The 22,767-nt window shown below is 38.1% G+C and overlaps 2 protein-coding genes across 2 annotated transcripts; one reads left to right on the top strand and one right to left on the bottom strand.

The window, feature by feature from the left end:
- The first annotated feature begins 727 nt into the window (after nucleotides 1-727).
- LOC139965843 (synaptotagmin-1-like) lies at nucleotides 728-13,910 on the top strand. Its single transcript, XM_071968625.1, has 7 exons — nucleotides 728-1,107; nucleotides 2,528-2,679; nucleotides 4,707-4,864; nucleotides 5,106-5,397; nucleotides 6,063-6,307; nucleotides 8,313-8,427; nucleotides 11,228-13,910. The coding sequence occupies exons 2-7, from the start codon at nucleotides 2,553-2,555 to the stop codon at nucleotides 11,557-11,559; spliced, it is 1,269 nt and encodes a 422-aa protein (XP_071824726.1). The 5' UTR covers nucleotides 728-1,107; nucleotides 2,528-2,552; the 3' UTR covers nucleotides 11,560-13,910.
- A 4,145-nt stretch (nucleotides 13,911-18,055) lies between these two features.
- Nucleotides 18,056-22,766, bottom strand: LOC139965854 (BLOC-1-related complex subunit 5-like). The gene is made up of 4 exons (XM_071968629.1): nucleotides 22,583-22,766; nucleotides 21,356-21,617; nucleotides 21,010-21,109; nucleotides 18,056-20,324 (listed from the first exon to the last, which is right to left on the bottom strand). Exons 1-4 carry the CDS (start codon nucleotides 22,689-22,691, stop codon nucleotides 20,100-20,102), a joined length of 696 nt encoding a protein of 231 aa, XP_071824730.1. The 5' UTR covers nucleotides 22,692-22,766; the 3' UTR covers nucleotides 18,056-20,099.
- Nucleotide 22,767: the final 1 nt, after the last annotated feature.

Below are 22,767 nucleotides of genomic sequence, written 5' to 3'. Positions count from 1 at the left end.
TAATAAACAAAAGATCCAGGAAGGGAAATGCAGCCGTTCTTGAAAGGAAGAATCAACAATATGTCAGATTATAGCAAGCTATGAAAGAAGAAATCTTACCGTATATATTAAAACATTTCTCGTTCTGTAAAAGTACCGGGAAACACACTTCGTTTGAAAATTGGATAAGAGGGAGTTTTTTCCCTTGTTGTCTCGTCTATACGTACAATATGCTGAGGAATGAACCAAACAAAAACAGGCTTTGTCAGAAGTTTTGGATAGGGAGTCGGATGAGAATTGCCAAAATATGACAGTGGCGGATCGTGTTTCGCAAAGGGTTCGGAGGGACTTGGGGATGCAAGTGCCGAAAATTCTGTCGAATTTTAGGGGGAAATCCATGAAAAGTAAAGAATGACAGTTTCGCGAAGTTTTGCGTTAATCACAATTATATTTATACTGGCTATAACTTCAGTAGTGCCGGGCAAAAAAATCAGCAGAGGTGGGAAGAAGGTCGGTCTCCGGGCCCACACATTGTTTGATTGGTTAGATTAATAATTTTCGGTAGGTGTTTTAACTTAACTTGCACTAGGAGCCAACCAGTTGACTATTAAAGGTTGTGTGGATTAATCAAAGTTTAAACCGGAGTTACAATTTCATAGTCGGTGCTGCTATTTCTAATGTTATTTACGCATGGTAGCTTAGATATACCAGTTAATTATCAGCGACAATTTATATACCAGCATCTTTTACAATAGAAACGTCAAATGCAAAAGCCGTACTCATATTTCAGCATACAGTGTTACTTGTCAGTATAGATATGTCTTTACAACACATACTACATGGGTTGTACGTAATACACTGATAGGCATTATCACATGTAGACTGACTGTCTAACAGGGTGGACGTAAACGTTATACGTACCCTGTATTGGCAACATCTCTTTAAGAGTGTGATTCAGTTTGATTTTCAATAACTTCATAAGTCTTCGTCATTCTGAATGAGCGATTTTCTTTGGACCTTTTGAAACCAGGTGTTCTATTATGTATGGACATTAGCATATAAACTGGATATGTTCTCGTGCATAGTGTGATTTAGCTTCAGGTCTACAACGTCTATTTCACTTCTTAGGTAAGTAAACACTCAATTTAGGGTTTGTTAAGGAAGCTATTGACTGGTTGCAGCTTCATGGCTAAACTAAGAGTGTCCAACCAACTATATGCATCTTTGTATGCAGAAATGACTCTATAAAAATACCTAGATGGTCCGGCCCGTTATGCTTAAAATTGAGTCGACTCTAAACCTTTATGGCATATACAAACCTATGAGTTTGATCATACTAAGGTAGGCTAACATTATTTTACACGCTTCGCGCCATAAGGCTTCACATAATCGATTCGTTCAAAATTGATAGCTATATTTGTTTGTTTTCGTTGGCTTGACTTGAATCTTAGTCGGGCCGGATCTGGTTTCTTCAAGAGGGCCTAGTGAGAATCCCTGATGTAGACTATAATACCTGTTCAACATATGTATACGTTTCAAGAATTCTAAGGGTTATTTGTAATCCAATACACGTATGTCATAAGAAATTTTCCATTTGGGGGAGGGGGGGGGGGGGATATCACTGATGTAATGTTTCTTCATATATACTGAAGGCTAAATACTATGTGATGTCTAAATTTGACATTATCGAGCCACATGTGATTCGATTTCTTATGTGTTTTTTTATTTATTGCAATAATTATTTTTTCCTTAACAGAGATGGGTTTTTAACAAGATCAGAATCTAACTTACTGAAGCTACTAACATAATATAAATGATGGCATTGGTTTCAGGGTCAGCTCTGTTGACATTTTTACCTTGAAAATATGTTAAAGAAAAGCAAAGGGAAAGTAAAAGGTTTGAGATCCTAGTGGCACTATGACGTCATAGATTTACAAAATGACAGCTCCCCAGACACTGCTGATAAGTTTAGATATTTCCCAAATGGAACAATTTTTTTTTTTTTTTTTTTTGGGGGGGGGGTAGTTTTGGAGAGCTGTTTTTTACAAAGATCTTTGTCTTTTAAGCCAAAGATAATGATTGGGTTTGTACCCTCTTTAAACAATAATAAAACTAACAAAAAAAGGGGACCTTCAATAAATAAAGACCGCAGACCGCCAGCTTCAACGGCCTCAAAGCTACACTCCTTCCTTTAACATTTCAGACGTCAAATAGGGTGCATTCTGGGGCAAGTCGGTGGGAGGGGAGAATTAGGGAGGAAGGAGGTAGGGAGAGAGGGATGCAGGGGAAATTGACTCTAGTATATTCACCACCAATAATGTACACCTTTTCTCTGCCCCAGCCTCCGCCCCTCACCTCCGCCCCCGGCCTTTTTTACTATATCAGAGTCTGTTTATGTATTTTGGCACACTTGTGAAGCAAACTTTAACTCCTTTATCAAATAAATGTGTGTGTGGGTGGGGGGTGTTGGTGTGTGTGTGTGTATTACTATGTTTCTAGGTACTCTGTTCACTTCATCTTCTCTTCCTTCTTCTTTTTCTTCTAACAGGCAGAGAGAATCAAAGACATTCAACATGACTCTGAGGGAGGAGCTAGGCATTCTCATCTTCATGATTGCAGCCGTCACCATCGGCTCAATGTTTGGAGCCTTTCTGCTCTTGCTTGTTCTCATTAGGTTAATACGGCACTACCGTCCACGTTGTAAGTTTGCACATGATGCATCGGTGTTAATATTAATCACCACCTCATCCTTACCCCTTTCCCCCTTCTCCTTTAGACTATATGGGGTGTACAGAAGATCGAAACAAGTCTATAGACTTCTCTACGTTATATTAACTCTTACTATATTTATTAAAACTTGAGATGGATATCCAGTTTAATTTTAAATATATGGATATCCCAATGTAAAGCTGTTAAGCGATTGGACCGGGCCCATCTTAGCACCTTCCATTTTATCAAAGTTTATCAAAGAGTTAACCGCTGGCCCAAGACGGCGTTACGTTTTAACCCCCCCCCCTCCCCACACCACCCTCCCGCGACACCCATAACCAAAATAGTGGTCGCGTCCCTCGATGGTACCTTACTCAATTGATACCTCAGATACGAATCGTATCGTAGGCTGAGAAATCACGTACTATCGTGGATATTCATTTATTTGCATAGAAAGTGTTGACTTGAAGGAAGGAATCTCAATTATGAGCCGGATATGAAAACAAAATATTACTCGTGTAATTTCTTCAGGAACATTTAGTGCGGTTATACATACGGTACCTCTAGTTCAAAGTTATTGTGCCCTGCTACCACTGTGAAATGAACAGATGTGATTCTTATACCTCAATGGCTGCTATGAGGAGGTTATTTGAACTTTGCATATATTCTCCTTGTTTGGCCATTTCAACACCGCGTCTCGCCCGACCTGCCCCAGCCTCCCTTTGTTCGTCCGACAAGTTCCCATCTCCTAGTTTCAATATATTTCTGCCAGGTCATGTCCCAGTATCATAAACAAATTGTCTATGATATCGTTCATTTTGGTTCAAACTTAACAAACCACAATTTTCAACAATAACAATACCGTACTCATGTGACAAGACATGCGCAAAGACGTCGTTCCTCATGCGTGTTATTTCTATTCTGGGACCGAACTAGTATAGTAGCCTACATGTTTGTGATTATATGATCATAGAGCTATAAACAGATTATAGCTCCATGATATGATCAACTCTGTACTCGCTGCAATACAATTATATACGTAACTATACGTAGATGTGTGGTTTGTATTATTCACTATACCCTCAAGTTTGTCAACTTTCCCGGTGAAATCTTATAATAACAGCACATTTGCATTATCCCCAGTTGCATGTGTTGCAACGTATATTCCTGTGTGAATTTTATCGTGTGGGTTTTTTTCACAAGTGTGGAACGCCAAAAGGCTTATTGGATGTGATAATATTATGTGCTATAAGATTGTTTTGAAATAGTGGACACTGATATATGACTAATGTTAATAAATATTACCTTGTTGTTGTAAGGTACTGGTAAAACGTAAACTGTTAGCTTTGAATGAACTCATTCATATTTCTTGAAACAAAACTTTCGTTGAGCTGCTATTTTGAAGGAGAAAAAAACCCGTAATATTTGCAAATAATATAAGAGAAACTTCAATCTAACTTAGAGGTATATATAAAGTTATACAATTGTTTTAGATTCTTCTAAAATTTCAGTTCCTAGTGTTCTAAAAACGAAACAACCAAAAGCCACATTTTAAGTTAGCCTACAAAAACATGTAGCCACTTTTCATATAGTATATATTCGTACCCACTCGTGAAGCCTAATTGTAGCCTATTTCTTTTCGGCGAACTCACACCCAGGTGAATTCAAATTGTACTCATGATGTTGTTGTACTCTACGAATTACGCTAAAAGTATGCATGCATATAGATCACAGTATCACTGTCGAAAAGCGATCATTTTAATGAAACCATTTCACTATCATCAACCCATAGAAGGGAACCGATGATAATTATATAGATGGACGAGCCTATACAGATTTGGTCTAAAATACGAGTCCAAGATTAACCGAAACTATATAAGTTACAAGTATCGAGTTCATAAATAAAATGTGACTTCAATCTGAACATGTTCACGTCAAAGTCAGGGACTTGGTTACTATACAGCCCTGATTTCATTACGCGGAATACTTACTAATATTTTGACTCCTCCATATTGCAGCTCCTAAATCCAGTAAGCCTGAGAAGAGTCAGACCCTGTCCCATACTTCAGAGAAGCCTTTAATGTCAGTTTCTGGTGAATCCTGGGAAAAGATATCATTAGAGCTAGCATCTGCTCATACAAGATTGATTTCTCCGGATAACTACGGATCTATCCAGGTATTTTGTCTTGTTTTTGTGTGTGTAATTGGGGTGGGGAGGGGAGGGTTCAGAGGGGTTTCATACATCTGATGCCGTTTTCTGTGATTATGTGTGAAATACGATATTCTGCGATGTTCTCCTATTCAGAATTGGTGCCTTATTTTATCCTCTTAGTTATAGTTATAGGATTTTTTTTAACCATGCACAAAATATCATCATTTCTTCTTTCTTATTCATATTTTCAATTTTTTTTTTCTAGACCGGTCTCACAACACTCCCCGATTCACCGGCATCTTTAGAGGTGTTTCAGTTTGATTCAATTATCACAGATGGATCTGAGACCGTCTCCCCCGGAGAAGAGATACGGTTCTTAAACTTGCCTCAAGTCGACGCCAAAGTTGGCGAAATAGGCGAGATTGAATTTTCAACGAAATTCACAAACTCGAAAGGGTTGCGGGTGACCATTCATTCGTTGAACGATTTGCCAGAGAAGGGAACAGGCGGAACAACAGATCCCTACGTGAAAGTAAAACTGATTAAAGACGATACACGTAAGGAGCACATTAAAGCACTGCACGGGGGTTCTGGGTGAGAACCCAGAGGGTCGGGCGTAAGGTACAGGAAGGGGTACCGTGGTATATACTTATGTCAATTTTCCCCTTACCTTTAGGAGGTACGGAAGGTGAAATAACGGAGAAGAGATGGGGTGCAAGAAGAGGGGTAATAAATATTGTATATATGAGGCTTCAGTTTAACATATTATTCCTATTTATATTTACTTGTTCGACTGTTTATGTGTATGTCTGTCTTGTATGTGTTGTACTCGGTCGCCCGTATATAAACGTCCTTATATCTGTTTGACCGTACGTTTGTGTGTCTGTCTATCTGTGCGGGGAGAGTCTGTCCCTCGAATTAATTGATTGTCTGTTTGTTTCCCCCCCCCCCCTTCCTTGTAATGATTTCCGATAGTACAATATTGTTGTTGTTGTTATTATTATTATTGTTATTATTATTATTAATATTATTATTAATAATATAATAATAATATGATCATCATGATTTTAGCGATATCTGCTTTCCAGGTCAGAAATAATATCTGTTCTGATGTATTTTGCGAAGTGTTTCATTTCCTTGGACAAGTTATCCTGTATATCGATCCAACTAGGTAACCGTCAAAAGTAGAAAATGATTTAATGAACTCATAATTGATCAACAGGTCAAACACCAGAATTTGAATTCCAAACACCAGTTAAGAAAGACACGAGATCGCCAATATTTGAACAGTCCTTCACAGCCCGGGTCAGTTACCCGGCGGTTCATGAATATTTCATGAAATTCGTTGTGTGTGACTATAGCAAATACTTTGACGTCGATGCGATCGGGGAAGTGAAATTGCCTCTTGATGACGTTGAACCTGATCACGTGACCAAATCGACTCTTCCACTAGCGCCCTCCATAACGGTAAGTTATATTGCACATAGTATTTTATTTATTTATTTATTTATTTATTTATTTGTTTATTTATTTGTTTATTTATTTATTTATTTATTTATTTATTTATTTATTTATTTATTTATTTATTTATTTATTTATTTATTTATTTATTTATTTATTTATTTATTTATTTATTTATTTATTTATTTATTTATTTATTTATTTATTTATTTATTTATTTATTTATTTATTTATTTATTTATTTATTTATTTATTTATTTATTTATTTATTTATTTATTTATTTATTTATTTATTTATTTATTTATTTATTTATTTATTTATTTATTTATTTATTTATTTATTTATTTATTTATTTATTTATTTATTTATTTATTTATTTATTTATTTATTTATTTATTTGTATTTCTTTTCATGCCACATATTTGTAAGTTTCGCCAGACAAAGAATGTCGATATATGTAATGGTGTAGAGAATACATAATAGATATATCATGCAAAGCAGTGACGTATCCTGGGTCCCTAGGACCCGATGGGATTGTCAACTATTTGCCATCCCCCACCCTTGCCCACCAGAGTCCCTATAGGAACGTAATGAAAAAAAAAAGCATTAGGCCTAAACATTTTTAATATAGTTATATTATGTAACCTATACCTACAATGTCTCTTCCTCCCCCAAGATGTAGGATGTCTCTTCTGTCTTTATAACAAACTTCACTTCATACATATCCCGCCCTCCTCTTCAGTTCCCCTCATATTCACCCACCCACCTACCTTTCACCCCTCCTCTTTTTCACGTCCCCTTCACCTTCTTCTCTGGTCCATAACCTCCTCCCCTCCCTTTTTCTCACCCTTTTCTCCTTCTTCCCCATCACCACATTTCGCTTTACAAGGTAGCTATAGATAGGACTTGAAACAATTCAATATCTTTACATATTTTGTTTATTATTGAAGGAAAAAGTACAACCGTTATCATGATATCTGCAAGATCAAAATAGTACGTAACGCGACAGACTGCTTTATGCTAGTTGTGCACTGAGGCGGAAATACGGAGCGCCAAGTATACAGTTAAAGCATTGTGAAAAAGACTGAAGTGTCCTTTACGATGCAGAAGTGTGGAATTATTGCTCTACCCGCATATCTAATACTTGAGGTTGAAATCGATAGCCTTATATAGTTTTAGACAATATTACCTTGAAAATATTCATAAGAGGCTGCCAACTCAAGGATTTTTAAATCAAATTTCTAACTTTGGATTTTTGTTTTATATATTTTATAGTACTTTGGTAAACTTGAAAAAGAGAGATTTAAAGCAGTATTTTTATTTAATTTTGATATTACCTTTGCAACGCTCTCTGACACGTAAATCCCATAGTAATAAAAATTCATAATCTTGACTAACCAAGTTTAATTTTAAATAATGATTTTTTTTTGGGGGGGGGGGGGCGGGATGATCGATATCGAACGAGAAATAGGGGAAATTGAAATAACACCACTAAGGTTATTATATCACATTTCTCTCTCCAGTTTTCCTACAAAATCCTGACCTATGAAATTCGAGAATAACACTTTTCCATAATTTACGTTCAAAGAGTCTCGTCGTTCCTCTGTTCTAATGTATAATAAAAATAATAAATACCATATTAAAGTGCTGTTATCATGAAATAAAACATGCTCAAGAGCACTGTACAAAAGAACCAATACCTGGAATATAAAATAACCAAACTTAAGTAAACCTAAAAGTAATAACAACATCAATAAAAGTAAAACATGATATAAGACAGGGTTATAAACCACAATAAAGAACATATAAATATAAATATACATAAAAATGGGCAAAGTAATGTGAATAACAAAACAACGAATAAGATTATTGCCCATACTCAAGCCTCAAAGGAGAAGTTTTCAAATGCTTCTTAAAAGTGTCAATAGATGTGACATTTCTCGAGTGATAAGGAGATGTATGGTTTAATCTATAAATAACGTACGCTTTATTATTACGTAATCCACACAGGAATCAAAAGGAGATGTCCTCATATCGTTGAGCTATCTTCCTACATCTAAGCGTCTCCTGGTCACTGTGTTACAGGCTAGAGGTCTTGCTATACCGGAAGAGGTGGAACATGTTGGTAAGTATACACATATTTTTTTCCTATGACTTTAAAGGGAGTGAAGACTCGCGCACAAAGAAACCTCTCATGCCGGTAATCTGACCTAGTTTCGAATGAGGTGTAACAGAAGTGTAAGACACCACCATCGATCCCAGAAATGCACACACAGCTTGCTACCGTTGGTAATTATACACTAGTGTACAGTCAATACATGCAGCTACGGCCAATACCCACAACACAGTGTACATATAGCAGCGATGGACATCTCAGGTCCAGATAGAAGATAACAAGGTATCACGTTTCATTACTGTCTGCATTTTGTAGCGACAAGAAAGAAACTTCACTTGCAAGAAACGGAAAGCTAACTTTTTTTTCAGAGGGCGGCACGCTGTTTGGGCCGAGTCTTCAATGCCTTTAATTAAAGGCATCAGGTTTAGTTTTCAAGTTAATTTATTTAATTTATATTCCCGATCTACAAGCTCACGCTGGTTTCACCTCTCGTCGTGTTTGTTTGTATCCTTATTTTTAGATTAACATTGATTTGAAATTTTCCATATTTTTTTTGTGGTATATCACATCGGGTCCCTTATATTGATCTCGGAACCTGGGTCCGTATTCCCCTTATGCCCCTCTCGTCAGGCCCGTGTTCGACTCATCCTTAATCAACTATATCAGTGAACACATGGTCAAACCAGGGAGTTGTTCCATAACAACTCCCTGGTCAAACCATAACAACTCCCTGGTCAAACATGTGATAATTTAGCTCAGTGGCGGCGGAACCGGGGGGGCTTGGGGGGGCTCAGCCCCCCCATTAAAAAAGTTGAGGGGGCAAATGCATGATAAGCCCCCCCCCCCCCCCCAATATTTACCAAGGCTCCGAAACGTGCATCTGCCCATTTTTCAATGCATACTTGTCGATCTTTTTTTCTTTTCTTTCCTTTCTTCAGGGAGTCTTCCACATTGTTAAGCTTTTAAGCTTTATGGAAGACTTCCTCCACTTTGTACTTTTGTGGCAAACAAATAAATAAATACTTGTCGATCTATCCGATGCACACGTATACTCTATAGGTGTAATAATTTTAGTAATTGCTGGGGGACCCTCGGCCCGTCCCCTGGCTATAGACCACATTGTCACCCCAACCGCGTCTTCACGCGGTTGGGAAGCAGTGAACAGTGGAAGCAGTGAGTGTGAGTACCGGTAAGCGTAACACAACTTCGTCTTAGGCCAATGACTTGCCTCATTTCAGCCAGTTCTCCAACATCCCCTTACTTAGTGGCGGAGCGTCCATATATACAGTCAGGGGGCGGATGCCCCCCCCCCCCCCTGACAGACTCAAATGGACTGCTGGCGCCCTTTTCAGCTTTTCACTACTTTTTACTTATTCGCGATTTTGACTATTTTATTGCGCTCCCATATACCTTTGACATTTGTCATATTCTGTTGGTTTAATTTTCCGACAAAATGGCGACGACACCTATTTATTCTCCGTTTATCTGCAAATTAGCAAGGCCCCGGAAAGGGTCATTTCCTGCAATCTAGGGAGTATCTTTACTCAAAAATTTTCTGTACGCTCCGCGCCAACCTGTGGTGGCGCTCCGCTTAGATAGTGTCGAAAGCGCCCCTACAGACCATTCTTGCCCTCCCTGACCAATACTCTAGCTCCGCCACTGCCCTTACACTCAAAAACATCTTTGCGAGTACACTACGAGTAATAGCTACTCTCTTAAAAAACCATCGAATATACAAATTACAATGTTTTTACAGACTTTTACGTGCAATCTGAGAAATTGCAGGCTTGAGACCCATATTTTAGGGCTGGGTATTCGCAGCATAAAACACTCGGAAAGTGCCGTTTCCGGCCATCTGTGGGTTTGAAAAAACCCAAAATTTTCTTGTACGCTCCGCGCCAACCGATGGTGGCGCTCCGCTTAGATAGTCTCCACACATTAGCCCCCCCAATAATTTTTCCGTTCCGCCGCGCCTGATTTAGCTTCTTAGATTGGTAAATAACTCCTCAAAAGCAATTTGATAGAAAAATAACCATGAGTGATACGACTAAACTTAAACTACATTTATCAAAATTAGATTTTATAAGCTCAACTATCATCTTGATATATAAGAAGTAAGGATTTAGGTGAGACGAATGACCAGTGCTGGATTTACAAATTGGGTCAGATGGGCCTAGAGCCATGGCCCTTTGAAATAAGGTTCCCTCCCCCTCCCCCATTAGAATCCTAAAGAGGTGGGGGAGGAAACCAAAGATAGGGAAAGACAAAAAGGGACCTATATCAGACCTTTTGAGGCGGGGCGTCTTCATGCGCGACTACGCATTCTAGAGTTGCAACCACCAGAATAAAATCCACTGAAAGATATATTACAAATAAATATATTCATTCATAGTGGATAATACATAAATATATAACATGTATGTATACGGCACAACTAAAACTGTTGAAACGACTTCAAAATTGTTTTGATAAAAAGTTGCCAAACAAATAGCACCATTTACGTATACGAATGAGATTTATATACACTCCACTCCACTGCGCATACCCAGATATAAATTGCATGCGCATATGGTTAATAAGATGTAAAAACCGTGTTCAGTTGGGGGTTCCAACATTATATGGCTAACAAAACGTCTCAATAATATTAAATCCGGACCGGCGGCGGTTCGACCTGACGAAAGGCAGGGAAGAAAGAAAGGTTCCGCGCAACGAAGGAAAGTTACACCTTAGTTACACCCATAGAGTAAAAATACAGTACATGTTTAGAGCAATGCAAACCCAAACCATATATATTGTTGCATGCCTACAGAAACTTACGCAAGAATTGTACTCATTATCGGTCATCGAAAGATACGGAGGAAGAAAACCATGGCGAGCAATACAGGCAAAAATGTCTCCTTCGACGAAAGGTTCTTTTTCGACATACCGATGGAGAAGTTGGACAAGATCAAGATAATGGTGATCATTACCAACGGGAAAGATTCCGGTTACGACTCCGAGTCCGGTCTCGGTGGACCAGAGGTCGAAATTGGTAAAGTTCTCGTTGCGCGCACATGTGACCGCAAAGCGCATGCTCATTGGAAGGAAATGTTACTTCATCCACGCGTACAGATCGCACAATGGTATACTTTGAAAGCTTAGCTCTAGAATATTCAAGATGGCTTTGAAAGTTGTTGTTTTTTCACTCTATTTACTGTCATGTCATGTCATTTCAATTATTTTATTTATTGTTATACATTGCGGTCACAGATTATTTTGTGGTAACCGTGAGTCACACGAGAACACGTTTTCAGTAAGATTTATAAATCACAATATTTCTTGATAAACAGTGTTATGTGAGTTGTGGTGACTGACAGTGCGTCCGTATGTAAGTATTCATACATAACTGACCCGTGGGAAAGCTTAACATTTCATGCAGCCTTAAAGTGTAATAATATGAAGGTTAACAAGCGATACTATTGTCCTGAATGAAAAGAGGCTGACAAGTTATATAGGGTTAAGTAGATAGTCTGTGTTTATTATTTTCTTAAAATTTTAAGATTTTGATCATTTTGAAATTTTGAAATTTTTGTTATACTTATCCTTTATTTCTTATTTGTTTGTATTTCTTTGTTCATATAATTATTTATTAATATGACGAAATGTAACACAGCCACAAATGCCGTGTTAATTTACTCGGAGATGCAGGTGACACTTATTATTATGACGTCACATCGTACGTCTTCATTCCTCTGAAATAAGAATGAACCTTATTGGGAATTTGACTTCCGAAGGTCTCTTTACAGGCAAATTTGATTACTCCCAAAATTATAGATCAAAAAGTATATCAAAACGTGGCTTGCTGAATTCGAGTTACCGCTGGTTGGTTCTGATACTATGTTACCGTCTGAAACATGTATTTAATTACAGAGGGAGGAAGCGATACTTCATAGAACAGCCGCAAATTCAAACCGTATATGGAAGTGCGTGAATCAGGTATATAGGATCCGATGTACAGATTCAGTCGAGACTGTATTATGTGGATTTGAATACATATAAATTGAGTGAAAATCGTATGTTGCATATGATTGCATTAGTCAACTTAAATAGTATATTTAACCTTATTTTGACCTGGATTTCCACACGAACTTTTCTGAGTAACAAATTTAGGTCATAACTTTTTCAATTGTTTCAAGCCATTGGCAAACAGATGGCGTTAACAGTTCACCACTGATTTTACGAATGATAATAATATACTTGTCCACTGGTTGTTGACGTAAGAAGACACAACGTTCACGCAAATCAAATGGTGTATAGTTCGCACGCACTGTAGGCTATTTTTATTGTATCTTATAATTGATAGGCCAACCATAAGCTATAGCCTTAATAACTACATATAGTTATATCATATGGACTTTCTGAATACATCGAAGAGGCAACCAGGCGCGTATCCGGGGAGTGTGGGATGTACACACCCACCACTCCCTTTTTAATTCTTCAAACACAAATTCCAAAAGTAGCAAAACCTCTCGTTTAGGCATAATTATTGACCTAATGTATATATAGTCTTAATATGCCTCAAAATGCAACCTTTTAATTTATGTATTCTTGGCTAGGGGGGGGGGGCGAAGGGGACCCCTGCATGAGAGTTGGCTTCATGGACTCCAAGCCCACACCACCTCTTTTGGTTGATTTGAACGGACCGGTTTGTGGAACTGGCGACCGATGCATGAGAAATGTATCATAAACATCGTTGCTAGAATACAGAGAACCTACTCTGTTTGGTGTCGACTTTGATTTCGAACCAAGAATTCAGTCCAGACTAGTTCACTTTCACGCTAGCCGTTTATATGTTGATGACCGAAGCCCTACCTGCATGTCATGGGGTTGATATTTAAGTCTTTATTTTTAGTTATGCATTTTTATAAATAAAGAACAATTTATCATGTGATCATTTTCCAATCACTGCTATAGCAGAAATAGTTGATGAAAATGCGTGATAGGTCTATTAATACTTAGAGTAGTTCATGTTGTCTTAGGGTACCTTGCTTAGCAACCATTATTGAAGTGACGTCAAACACATCGTCACGCAATATGTTTAATTTGAAATTAAGATTGATAACTTATCTTGGAGGCGTAGCCTATCTGACAACAATTGTGACGTCATAGACATCGTCACGCAAAATTACTAAGATAAAATATGTATACAGCATGAGAGGTACCATTTTCGTATGTGGTGTAATAAAAATCGCCTCAAAGTTTTATTTTATAGAAATCCAAACCGGGCTGTAGAGTGCAATCAAATCGACCATTGGTTTATACGGTAGGCTATATGTAAATAGGCCTCTACTGCCCGATAATAAAATTATTCAATACTGTGTGATTTAGTAATATTCAGAGACTTTATGAGTCATGTATATAAAGAATATGCAACATCTAAATATATTATATATATGATTATTTTCTTTAAGATAAGATATTTAAGGAAAATAATTTGCAGAGTGTCCATAAAATTTTTTAATATTTGGCCTGGTTTTCTATCGCAAAATACAGCAAACCCAGTATACTAATACGATGGTTTATTAGTAGACATGTATAGCTATGAGCTGAAAAGGTACGGGTGGGATCGAAACTACAAATCTTGTTGAAAGACATTTTGATGGCACGTAAGAATCTGGAGCAGAGTACTTAAGGGAAAAACTTGCTATTTTTAGAGCAGGTTAAACTTTTAGCTTACAACAAGACATATTCAATCACTACAGAGAATTTAAAAGCAAATGCTCCACCCCCCCCCCACCCCCACACTATTTACCCCCTCACACTCATATTCATATCCTTACAAATTTTCTAACATGACAATATATGCATTCCTTATTCATGATAAGTTAAATGCTTATATCTTAATGTGGTGTTTATTTTCATTTCTAGCAGAACTTGCTAAACCTTCTTCTCGTTGCATGGGGATCTGGTCACTTATCGTTTGTATAGTTGCTTGCTTATAAACATTGTTCCGTTATTGTTTTTATTGTATTTTTTGCTTTATTTTTATTTTTTCTTGATTAAAAAACGAAATACGCTGCAGTAAAGTACTAGTATTATTTCTATACATCATTATGTGCCTTCAACGAGTGCATGTTAAAATAAATAACTTTGTGGTTCATTCTCATTTATATAAATATGTATATTAAATCCTTTTTCAATGTGAAGTCATGAACTGATGAACATTGCAATAAATTGTTTCCGTGAAAAAAACAAAAAAAATTGTTCGTATATATTTAGTTGTCCTCTTATTTTCTTGTCCTATTTAGCTTGGAATTTCGGGAACATCGCATTTCCTCAAACTGTCAAATGTTACGTCCGGGTTTAAAAGAAGTGGATTTTGCGAATTCAGGTTATTGATTTTTGACAATTCCACCAAACTAAACAGATTTTGACCTAGAAATGGATTTCGTATTTTATCAAACTAAGAGTTTCGATGTTGATCTCTCTTTAATCATCGGTGGTGCACCCCCTGCCCCATCACTACCAAGTCAGATAATTGTCACCCATGCTAAAATTTTAAAAGGGTTTCACTACCACTCAAATATTAAAGTTATCTACACCGAAATATGTAATCCTCTGTTTTAAATTTTTTCAATGTCTGGCGATAATTTGAAAAATCAAAACCTTGTGGAAAGTAATTAAATATGACTTCAAGCAACTTTGGCGTGCTAAAAATGTTGGGTCATAACCTTTAGAATTAATACTTGCTGCGCAATTAGCTAATTCACTCCATAAATAAAATCAAATATGGCAATTTTCAAAATTAGTCGTCTTATTTGTCTTCACTTCGTGTGAAATGAAAATGGTCAAACATTAATGCGTCGAAATTTTAACATCGAAAAGTATCGAAACTTAAATCAAACTTAACGCAATATCCATGATTAGGATAGAACACATTTACAAGGCTAGCTAAAGTCAAATACTGCGTTACATTGGATATTGATCTGTATACCTATATCAGTGGCGTTTTCATGAGGGGGCGGTGGGATGTGAATGGTTCCTTAGCCACATTACACTGACATTCCCCTACCCCCCCCCCACTCCATGAACCCTGATCAAAGCACTTCGAAAGGCTGGTCAAATAATATGATACAAAATTCTGATGTAAACCTGACGTTGCCATGAGCGAGACGTCCATGGCTTTAAACCCACATTAGGCCTACACTGAGATAACTCCCACCCCATGCCCCAACCCGCTTTACACTCGCCTTCAAGTTCAGTAGACCTATTAGCTGAAGCAGGACTGAAAATGTGCCCAATGGCACCCTAACAATTAAATTTCTCATTTATTTATAAAGGATTAAGTCTAAATAAATCCACGTGAGTTATAATATCTGACGAATCTCTGGAGCAGAGCCACACGGCTGTGTACTGCAGTGGGGCTGTTTAGTCATGTAGAGGGAGTGAGTCCACTAACATATAAAGGGAGGGAGTCCACCAACATATATAGAGGGAGCGAGTCCACCTACATATAGAGGGAGTGAGTCCACCAACATATAAAGGGAGTGAGTCCACCAACATATAAAGGGAGCGAGTCCACCAACATATATAGAGGGAGCGAGTCCACCAACATATATAGAGGGAGCGAGTCCACCTACATATAGAGGGAGTGAGTCCACCAACATATAAAGGGAGTGAGTCCACCAACATATAGAGGGAGTGAGTCCACAACATATATAGAGGGAGTGAGTCCACCAACATATATAGAGGGAGCGAGTCCACCAACATATATAGAGGGAGTGAGTCCACCAACATATATAGAGGGAGTGAGTCCACTAACACATAGAGGGAGTGAGTCCACAACACATAAAGGGAGTGAGTCCACCAACATATAGAGGGAGCGAGTCCACCAACATATAAAGGGAGTGAGTCCACCAACATATAAAGGGAGTGAGTCCACCAACATATAGAGGGAGTGAGTCCACTAACATATAGAGGGAGTGAGTCCACAACACATAAAGGGAGTGAGTCCACCAACATATAGAGGGAGTGAGTCCACCAACATATATACAGGGAGTGAGTCCACCAACATATAGAGGGAGTGAGTCCACCAACATATATAGAGGGAGCGAGTCCACCAACATATATAGAGGGAGTGAGTCCACAACATATATAGAGGGAGTGAGTCCACCAACATATATAGAGGGAGTGAGTCCACTAACATATAGAGGGAGTGAGTCCACAACACATAAAGGGAGTGAGTCCACCAACATATAGAGGGAGCGAGTCCACCAACATATAAAGGGAGTGAGTCCACCAACATATAAAGGGAGTGAGTCCACCAACATATAGAGGCAGTGAGTCCACCAACGTATAGAGCATGGAACGCGAAAAGAGTTTGTCGATAGGTACGACTTTTGTCCATTACTAAATTATATGATATATCAGATTTTAGTTCAACAAAAAGTACTCTAGTTTTGACTTTCAGAAACGTCTCACGAACCCCCTGGGATGGACTCACGCACCCTCTGAGGTTCATGCACCCCTGATATAGAGGGAGTGACTCTACCAACATATAAAGGTAGTGACCACACAATGAATCCAGAAACCAAGGGTGCAATACCTTTCATCTCACAAATGTCAACTCTGCCTCATATAAACTGACCTTTTCAGCATTCAATAAAACTTTACGTCTTTCATTTCACACTAGAGTAACATTATTCCAAAATTATCAGTATAGTGTTGCCAGAATTTGCTGTGGTGGGTTAGGGAAAGCGAAGAATCTCCATCCATCCATATACGGATTGAACAGGACCCCCCCCCCCCTGCCCACAACCCCCTCACCCCAGAACAGATTAACTATCAGAGTGTGGGCAGACTAGCAGATAAGTCGAATTTAAAAACCATGGCGCAGTAACTAACACATTAAGAACGTATAGGGTACGAAAACAAATCCTCTTGCTTCCAGTGTAGAGAAAGCCGTTCCATGAACATGCTCACATATAATTGTAAACTGTAATAACAAAGACAAAAAAGGGTACTTTTCATTATTAAAAGAGGGGCCATTGTTTGGGAAATATTTTTTAAGTTCTTGAAGAGGAGCATGTTTGTGAGTCTGCAAATGGAGGTTCAGGGGTGCTAGATGGAAGCCAGGTAATATGCGATCAGTCATCTCCTAAAGATAATGTCAGAAACGTGACAGAGTATCTGACTGCCTTGTTGTCTCCAGTAGGGGGTATCAAACTTGAAGATAAGCTACCTAATGGCTGCCCATCAGCATCACCTACAGCTCCTACGACATGCGAGATCATTGCCCTCATATTGTATTGTATTTTAGATCCTCCTGCAAGCAGGAACTCGCGAGGAAGCCTCACTGGCTTATCAAAGCCGCAAGCTGACCGAAGTCAGTCTCTTAGATTCATATTAAACGTCCATGATTATGAATTGTCAATTGTCAAACAACTCTGTAACTAGACGACATACATTAATCTTGGAGTGATTCGAACCGGAGACCTTATGATTGAAAGGCACCGGCGTTAACCACTGAGCTAACACTTCTTAACACTTAACTTCTTAACACTTCTCGTGTACATCTTTCACAGCGTGTAACACTTTTCGATTTTTTCTTTTAAAAAGCAAAACAAACAATAAAAAGAAGAGAAAAAACCCCAGCAGAAATGCTTATCATTTTTGGTTTTATTATGTTATTGCACAGGACAATATAAATATATATTTATATATACATCGCCTTAAGGTAAACATTTAAGGAAGATTTTGGGCACAAAACTAATTTTGATATGATAATACACTACACCGTTAAAAAACACTGCTCCAAGTCCAGGTTGGATTTCTATAACACTTTTAAGTTTTGAGAAAAGTCCCTTTAAAACCGCCGGTGGCTGGACTAAATCGTCTAATACACAGACAACGAAGATCAGATCCTGTTAGATACAACACAAAACTCAATTGGAAAACGTAGACTTTTATGACCTAAACTGACATGTTTAGAATGTGGTAGTTTATAAAGGGTGTGAAGACTCACGCAAAAAAGAAACGTATAATGCCGGTAATCTGACCTAGTTTAGAATGAGGTGTAACAGAAGTGTTAGACTCCACCATCGATGCTTGCAGTCCACACTGTATTTCTATACCACTCTCCAGAAATGACCCTTTAAACAATGGAGGCTCATCAGTTGAAGTGGCTGGACTACTTACTCTAACACGTGAACTATTACATCACTTCTTCAGATGCCATACAAAACTCGAGAGAAGACACAGTGTGCTTTGATGGCCTCATATAACATGGTTACGATGCATACAAATGCATTACAATACATTGTCAAGAGACAAATGGTGTGGAATTTCATCCAAGGATGCTCTGATGTTCATTTGAGGGTGAAAGAACATATTTTCGGTTGAGTTGTAACTTATTAGAATTTATTCAACAATGGATTAAAATTCAAATTAGGCCTGAACCGAGGAGCCCACATCATTATCAAATTAGCGGTAAAGGAGCATTTTGGCATATTTCAAAGCTGATTATCTTGAAAACTGTGATAGCTATAGAACCAATACTAACACTCATATTTTTTTTCTTTTGTACTGTGATGAATCAAGACTACTAAACTACTGCCTTAAAGTCATCCTTAAAGTGTAAGTCATCAAGGAATTTATACAGAGTATGCTACCATAAGCTAGCTTCATTTCTACAAACACAAGATTTAATGCTTAATAGATGCATAGCAGATATTTCAACTTGCTGTGTTGGCTGACCGATGAGCATAGCAGATTTGAAAAACACTACATCTAGATTCGTATTTAATATCATATTTTGCCCTAATAATCTCCCTCTTCTCTCAACCCCCCCCCCTTACCCCCTGTTGCCAATGCAAAATAGCAGACTTGTTAGACCAGAGGTCCCACAAGTAATTTTTCCCGACTTAAATCACGGAACTTCCTATTGAGTCACAGCACAGGAGACATAAGTCCTGACTTCTTACATTAATAACAAATACTACATACTATAAGACACTGTACAAAACCAATATGCCTTACTTATGTTTCAAAAAGATGCTGTACATCATGGGTCTTTTAAGAATCTTTAAAACTGATCCCTCGGACAACCAATTTCTCTCTCCGATGAGAACCGTCTCTGTCCTTTGTGGCTACCATATTAAAAATAACGATATTATTCGGTGGACATGCAACTTTCTTTATTCCTTTCATAATTGATCTATATATGAAGCAGAATAAAACCATGGATGCTGCTTTAATAAATAAAAGTCGCAACAAATGCAGTGATTTTCATCACATGTTACATCTCCTTTTTTTTACCTCTAATTCTGGTAATATCACTGTTAGCATCAAGTATGCCATTGCAGAAATGCTCTCGATAACAATTCTCGGAGTTGACTGCATGGTAAAAGTGAGCACATCAAAAGTCGTTTGAAAGCGATGATGAAGCTAGTGATGGTTGGAGCCACGGAAAGGTTCAGAATAGCAACTCTCCCAGCCTACTGCTCGTAAAAGCAGTCAGAACCAGCGAGACGTGGTATCAAAAGTTATTTGAAAACCACCGTTGGTGACCGATTCAGCACCAAGCAAGCTAGCTACCACAGAAAAGGCTCTCAATCACAAACCTCTTGAGCTGACTGAGAGTGACAGTGAGAACCGGCGAGATATCAGATCCGAGAGTTCGGCGAACATGAAACCAGGCGAGGTCAAGACTTTGGTGGCGATTTCATGGAGAATGGTTCCAATTGATCCTCTGGAGGTAGTATACTGTTCAATCGGTCCATCAAGGGAAGCAGGTTATCAACGTTCTTCTGGATACGCCCTAACATGGCCGACATGTCAGCTATTTTCTGGATCTGTTCCGAATGTTTGTCAAATTTCCTTCTTCTCTCAAGAAGAGCCGACATGATGGATGTTACCTCCGAGTCAATCTAAAAGAAGGGGGTGGGGTTGGAAAAATGGAAAAAATGAAAGAATGAATGGACTGAAATAAAATGGAGTGTCACGTTTGTTGGGAGTTAATGAGGAAACTGATGTTTTTATATACCTCATTTTCTGGTGACAATTCTTTAGTGTATAGGCATATTGTTACTACACCTCTTATCATAATTGATCAACAACAAAAAATTACAATAAAAGTTGGGAGGGTTGACATCTTGTTTCAATGTTCAAGTCCTTCTCATATACCTCATATTCTCCCGGTCATTGGTAACTTCAATTCAAATGGTTGCTTTAAGTGCACTACAGTGGGCCACAACTACGTGTCCCTTGGGGGTGCAACCACAGTCTGATGCACACAACTATATTTATATCTTGCAGGTAACCACATAAACAGTCCTGGATTAAGAAAGGCAATGGAGATAAAGTGCCTTGCCCAAGGACACAATGAAATGGTCTGGCCAGAACTTGAACATACAATCCTCAGATCACAAGTCCAGATGCTTTTAACCATTGGACCACAACACTCTCTCATATATTTTTAAACTGTACCCAAAAATAAGAAATGGCACACAAACATATATGGCAATTTAACATTGACAAATAAGTCTCTATTTGTAGCAGACTACTCTTCAAGTTTCCAATTCCAAGATAGGTATTTTGTAAACAAGTTCCTACCTCTTTGATGCGAGATGTCAATGAATGTTGGTCAAATGCTACAGCCTCAGCACATTGCCTTAGATGTTGCTGATAGCGAACACAGAGTTGTAGAAGATGTCTGTGAAAAAAGCAGAGAATGACACACGGTTTATAAATTAATATCTTACTTGCAGAGTTTATCACATGGTTTGTCCCTATTGATATGAGGCATTCTGTTTGGAAGGGGAGGGGCAGAGGAATGGGGAGGGAGAGGGAGAGGGAGGGAGAGGGAGGGAGAGGGGGGAGGGAGAGGGGAGGGAGAGGGGATGGAGATGACATTAAGTTTACTATGTGACAAGGATTCTTACTCACATCATAAACTTACTTTGAGTCCATTTTTTCGATCTGGGTAGGGTCATGGTCCACCTGAGATATGCCTGCTGATGTTCCCTTCAGTATGGGGAGGAATGTTGGGATATCCTGTAATTTTTGCAATTCCATTTGCATGGTATCTTCCAGGGTAGGTTGTGCACCCTCTGCGACCACTACAATCCTGTGTGCCGGTGACCCCTGTGATGGTTGTCTAGGTGATGACCTCCCATGCTCATGAGCAGAGATTAACCTTGGTTGTGGGGATGCACTTCGATCTGTGTGAGAGGGAATGTTTTAACAGATGATTTGAGCACAAAATCTTTGGCAATTTTTCCATGTCCCTATGGTTTACCTATAAAATAAACAATGAAACACTTCTCAACATAACTTAATGCACTGCTATACATATGTTGTCTCTGTTCTTGAATTGCCTTAGAACTATAGCCACAACTGCACTGCAGGAATATTCAGCAACACATCGTCAGTTGCCAAAGGATTTGGAGACCTTTTATATCTATGATATAGGATTCTAATCATGTCTGATCATGCAAAATTGTGATATTTGGAAAATGTTACTATGCATAATTTGATATGGAAACTGTATGTACAGTAGTTTCCATTCTCACAAAATCAGGAGATAAGTAAACAGATTGGGATAATGGGGCAAAATCTAGCTAAAAAAAGATGGACAAGTGATTTTATGTATAGAATGATGTTCATAAAAACATTTTAATAATATATTATTACATTATAGACCCAAAAAAATACAAAATCAAATTTTGTTGGAAGATTAGCACATAAAATCAGGAGTGTGTGAGATTTAATTTAAAAGCTGTGAGAATCACTGTAAAACTGGAAGAGTTGGTAGGTCTACTGTACTACCATAGGGTATGGAAATTTTCACCATGTCAGACTGAGGAAAAGTGTAAACATGGATTGAGAAAATGCAAAAGAACTAAACCACTATGCACATCCTTGATAATTGGACTAACAATCAGAAATTAGCCTATTGATTATTATAATACATTTGAGGTTAATTCAGTCTGTTATGTTTACGTATGGACCTAACTTTGTACAAGATATTATTTACACTAACTTTCGGTTCGGTCTTTGACTATGGATTCGTCATATTAACACTAACGTTAGGCCTACAGTAGGCAAAGGGCATATAGGTAAATTTGCCTAGGCTAGGCTAAGCTTAGTATTTAATATGTTATACAATTTCTTCAAAGAAGATTACCATCTGGTCGCCGATCAACAGAATATGTCGTGTATGGTATAGGTTCTGTTTGGTACCTCGAAGATGTACCTTCTCCCACTGTTTGGTAGCCGCTTTGGGTTGTTCCCATGTTTCCGAAAGTCGCAGATACAGTTCAGTGTATGGTTCAGTGTATGGAAACATGAAGATGCATATTCTGCTACTTA

Source organism: Apostichopus japonicus, chromosome 1 (genome assembly GCF_037975245.1).
Source record: "Apostichopus japonicus isolate 1M-3 chromosome 1, ASM3797524v1, whole genome shotgun sequence".
NCBI classification, from domain to species: Eukaryota; Metazoa; Echinodermata; class Holothuroidea; order Aspidochirotida; family Stichopodidae; genus Apostichopus; species Apostichopus japonicus.
Note: the sequence above shows the minus strand (reverse complement) of the source record. Positions and strands in the feature narration are given on the sequence as shown.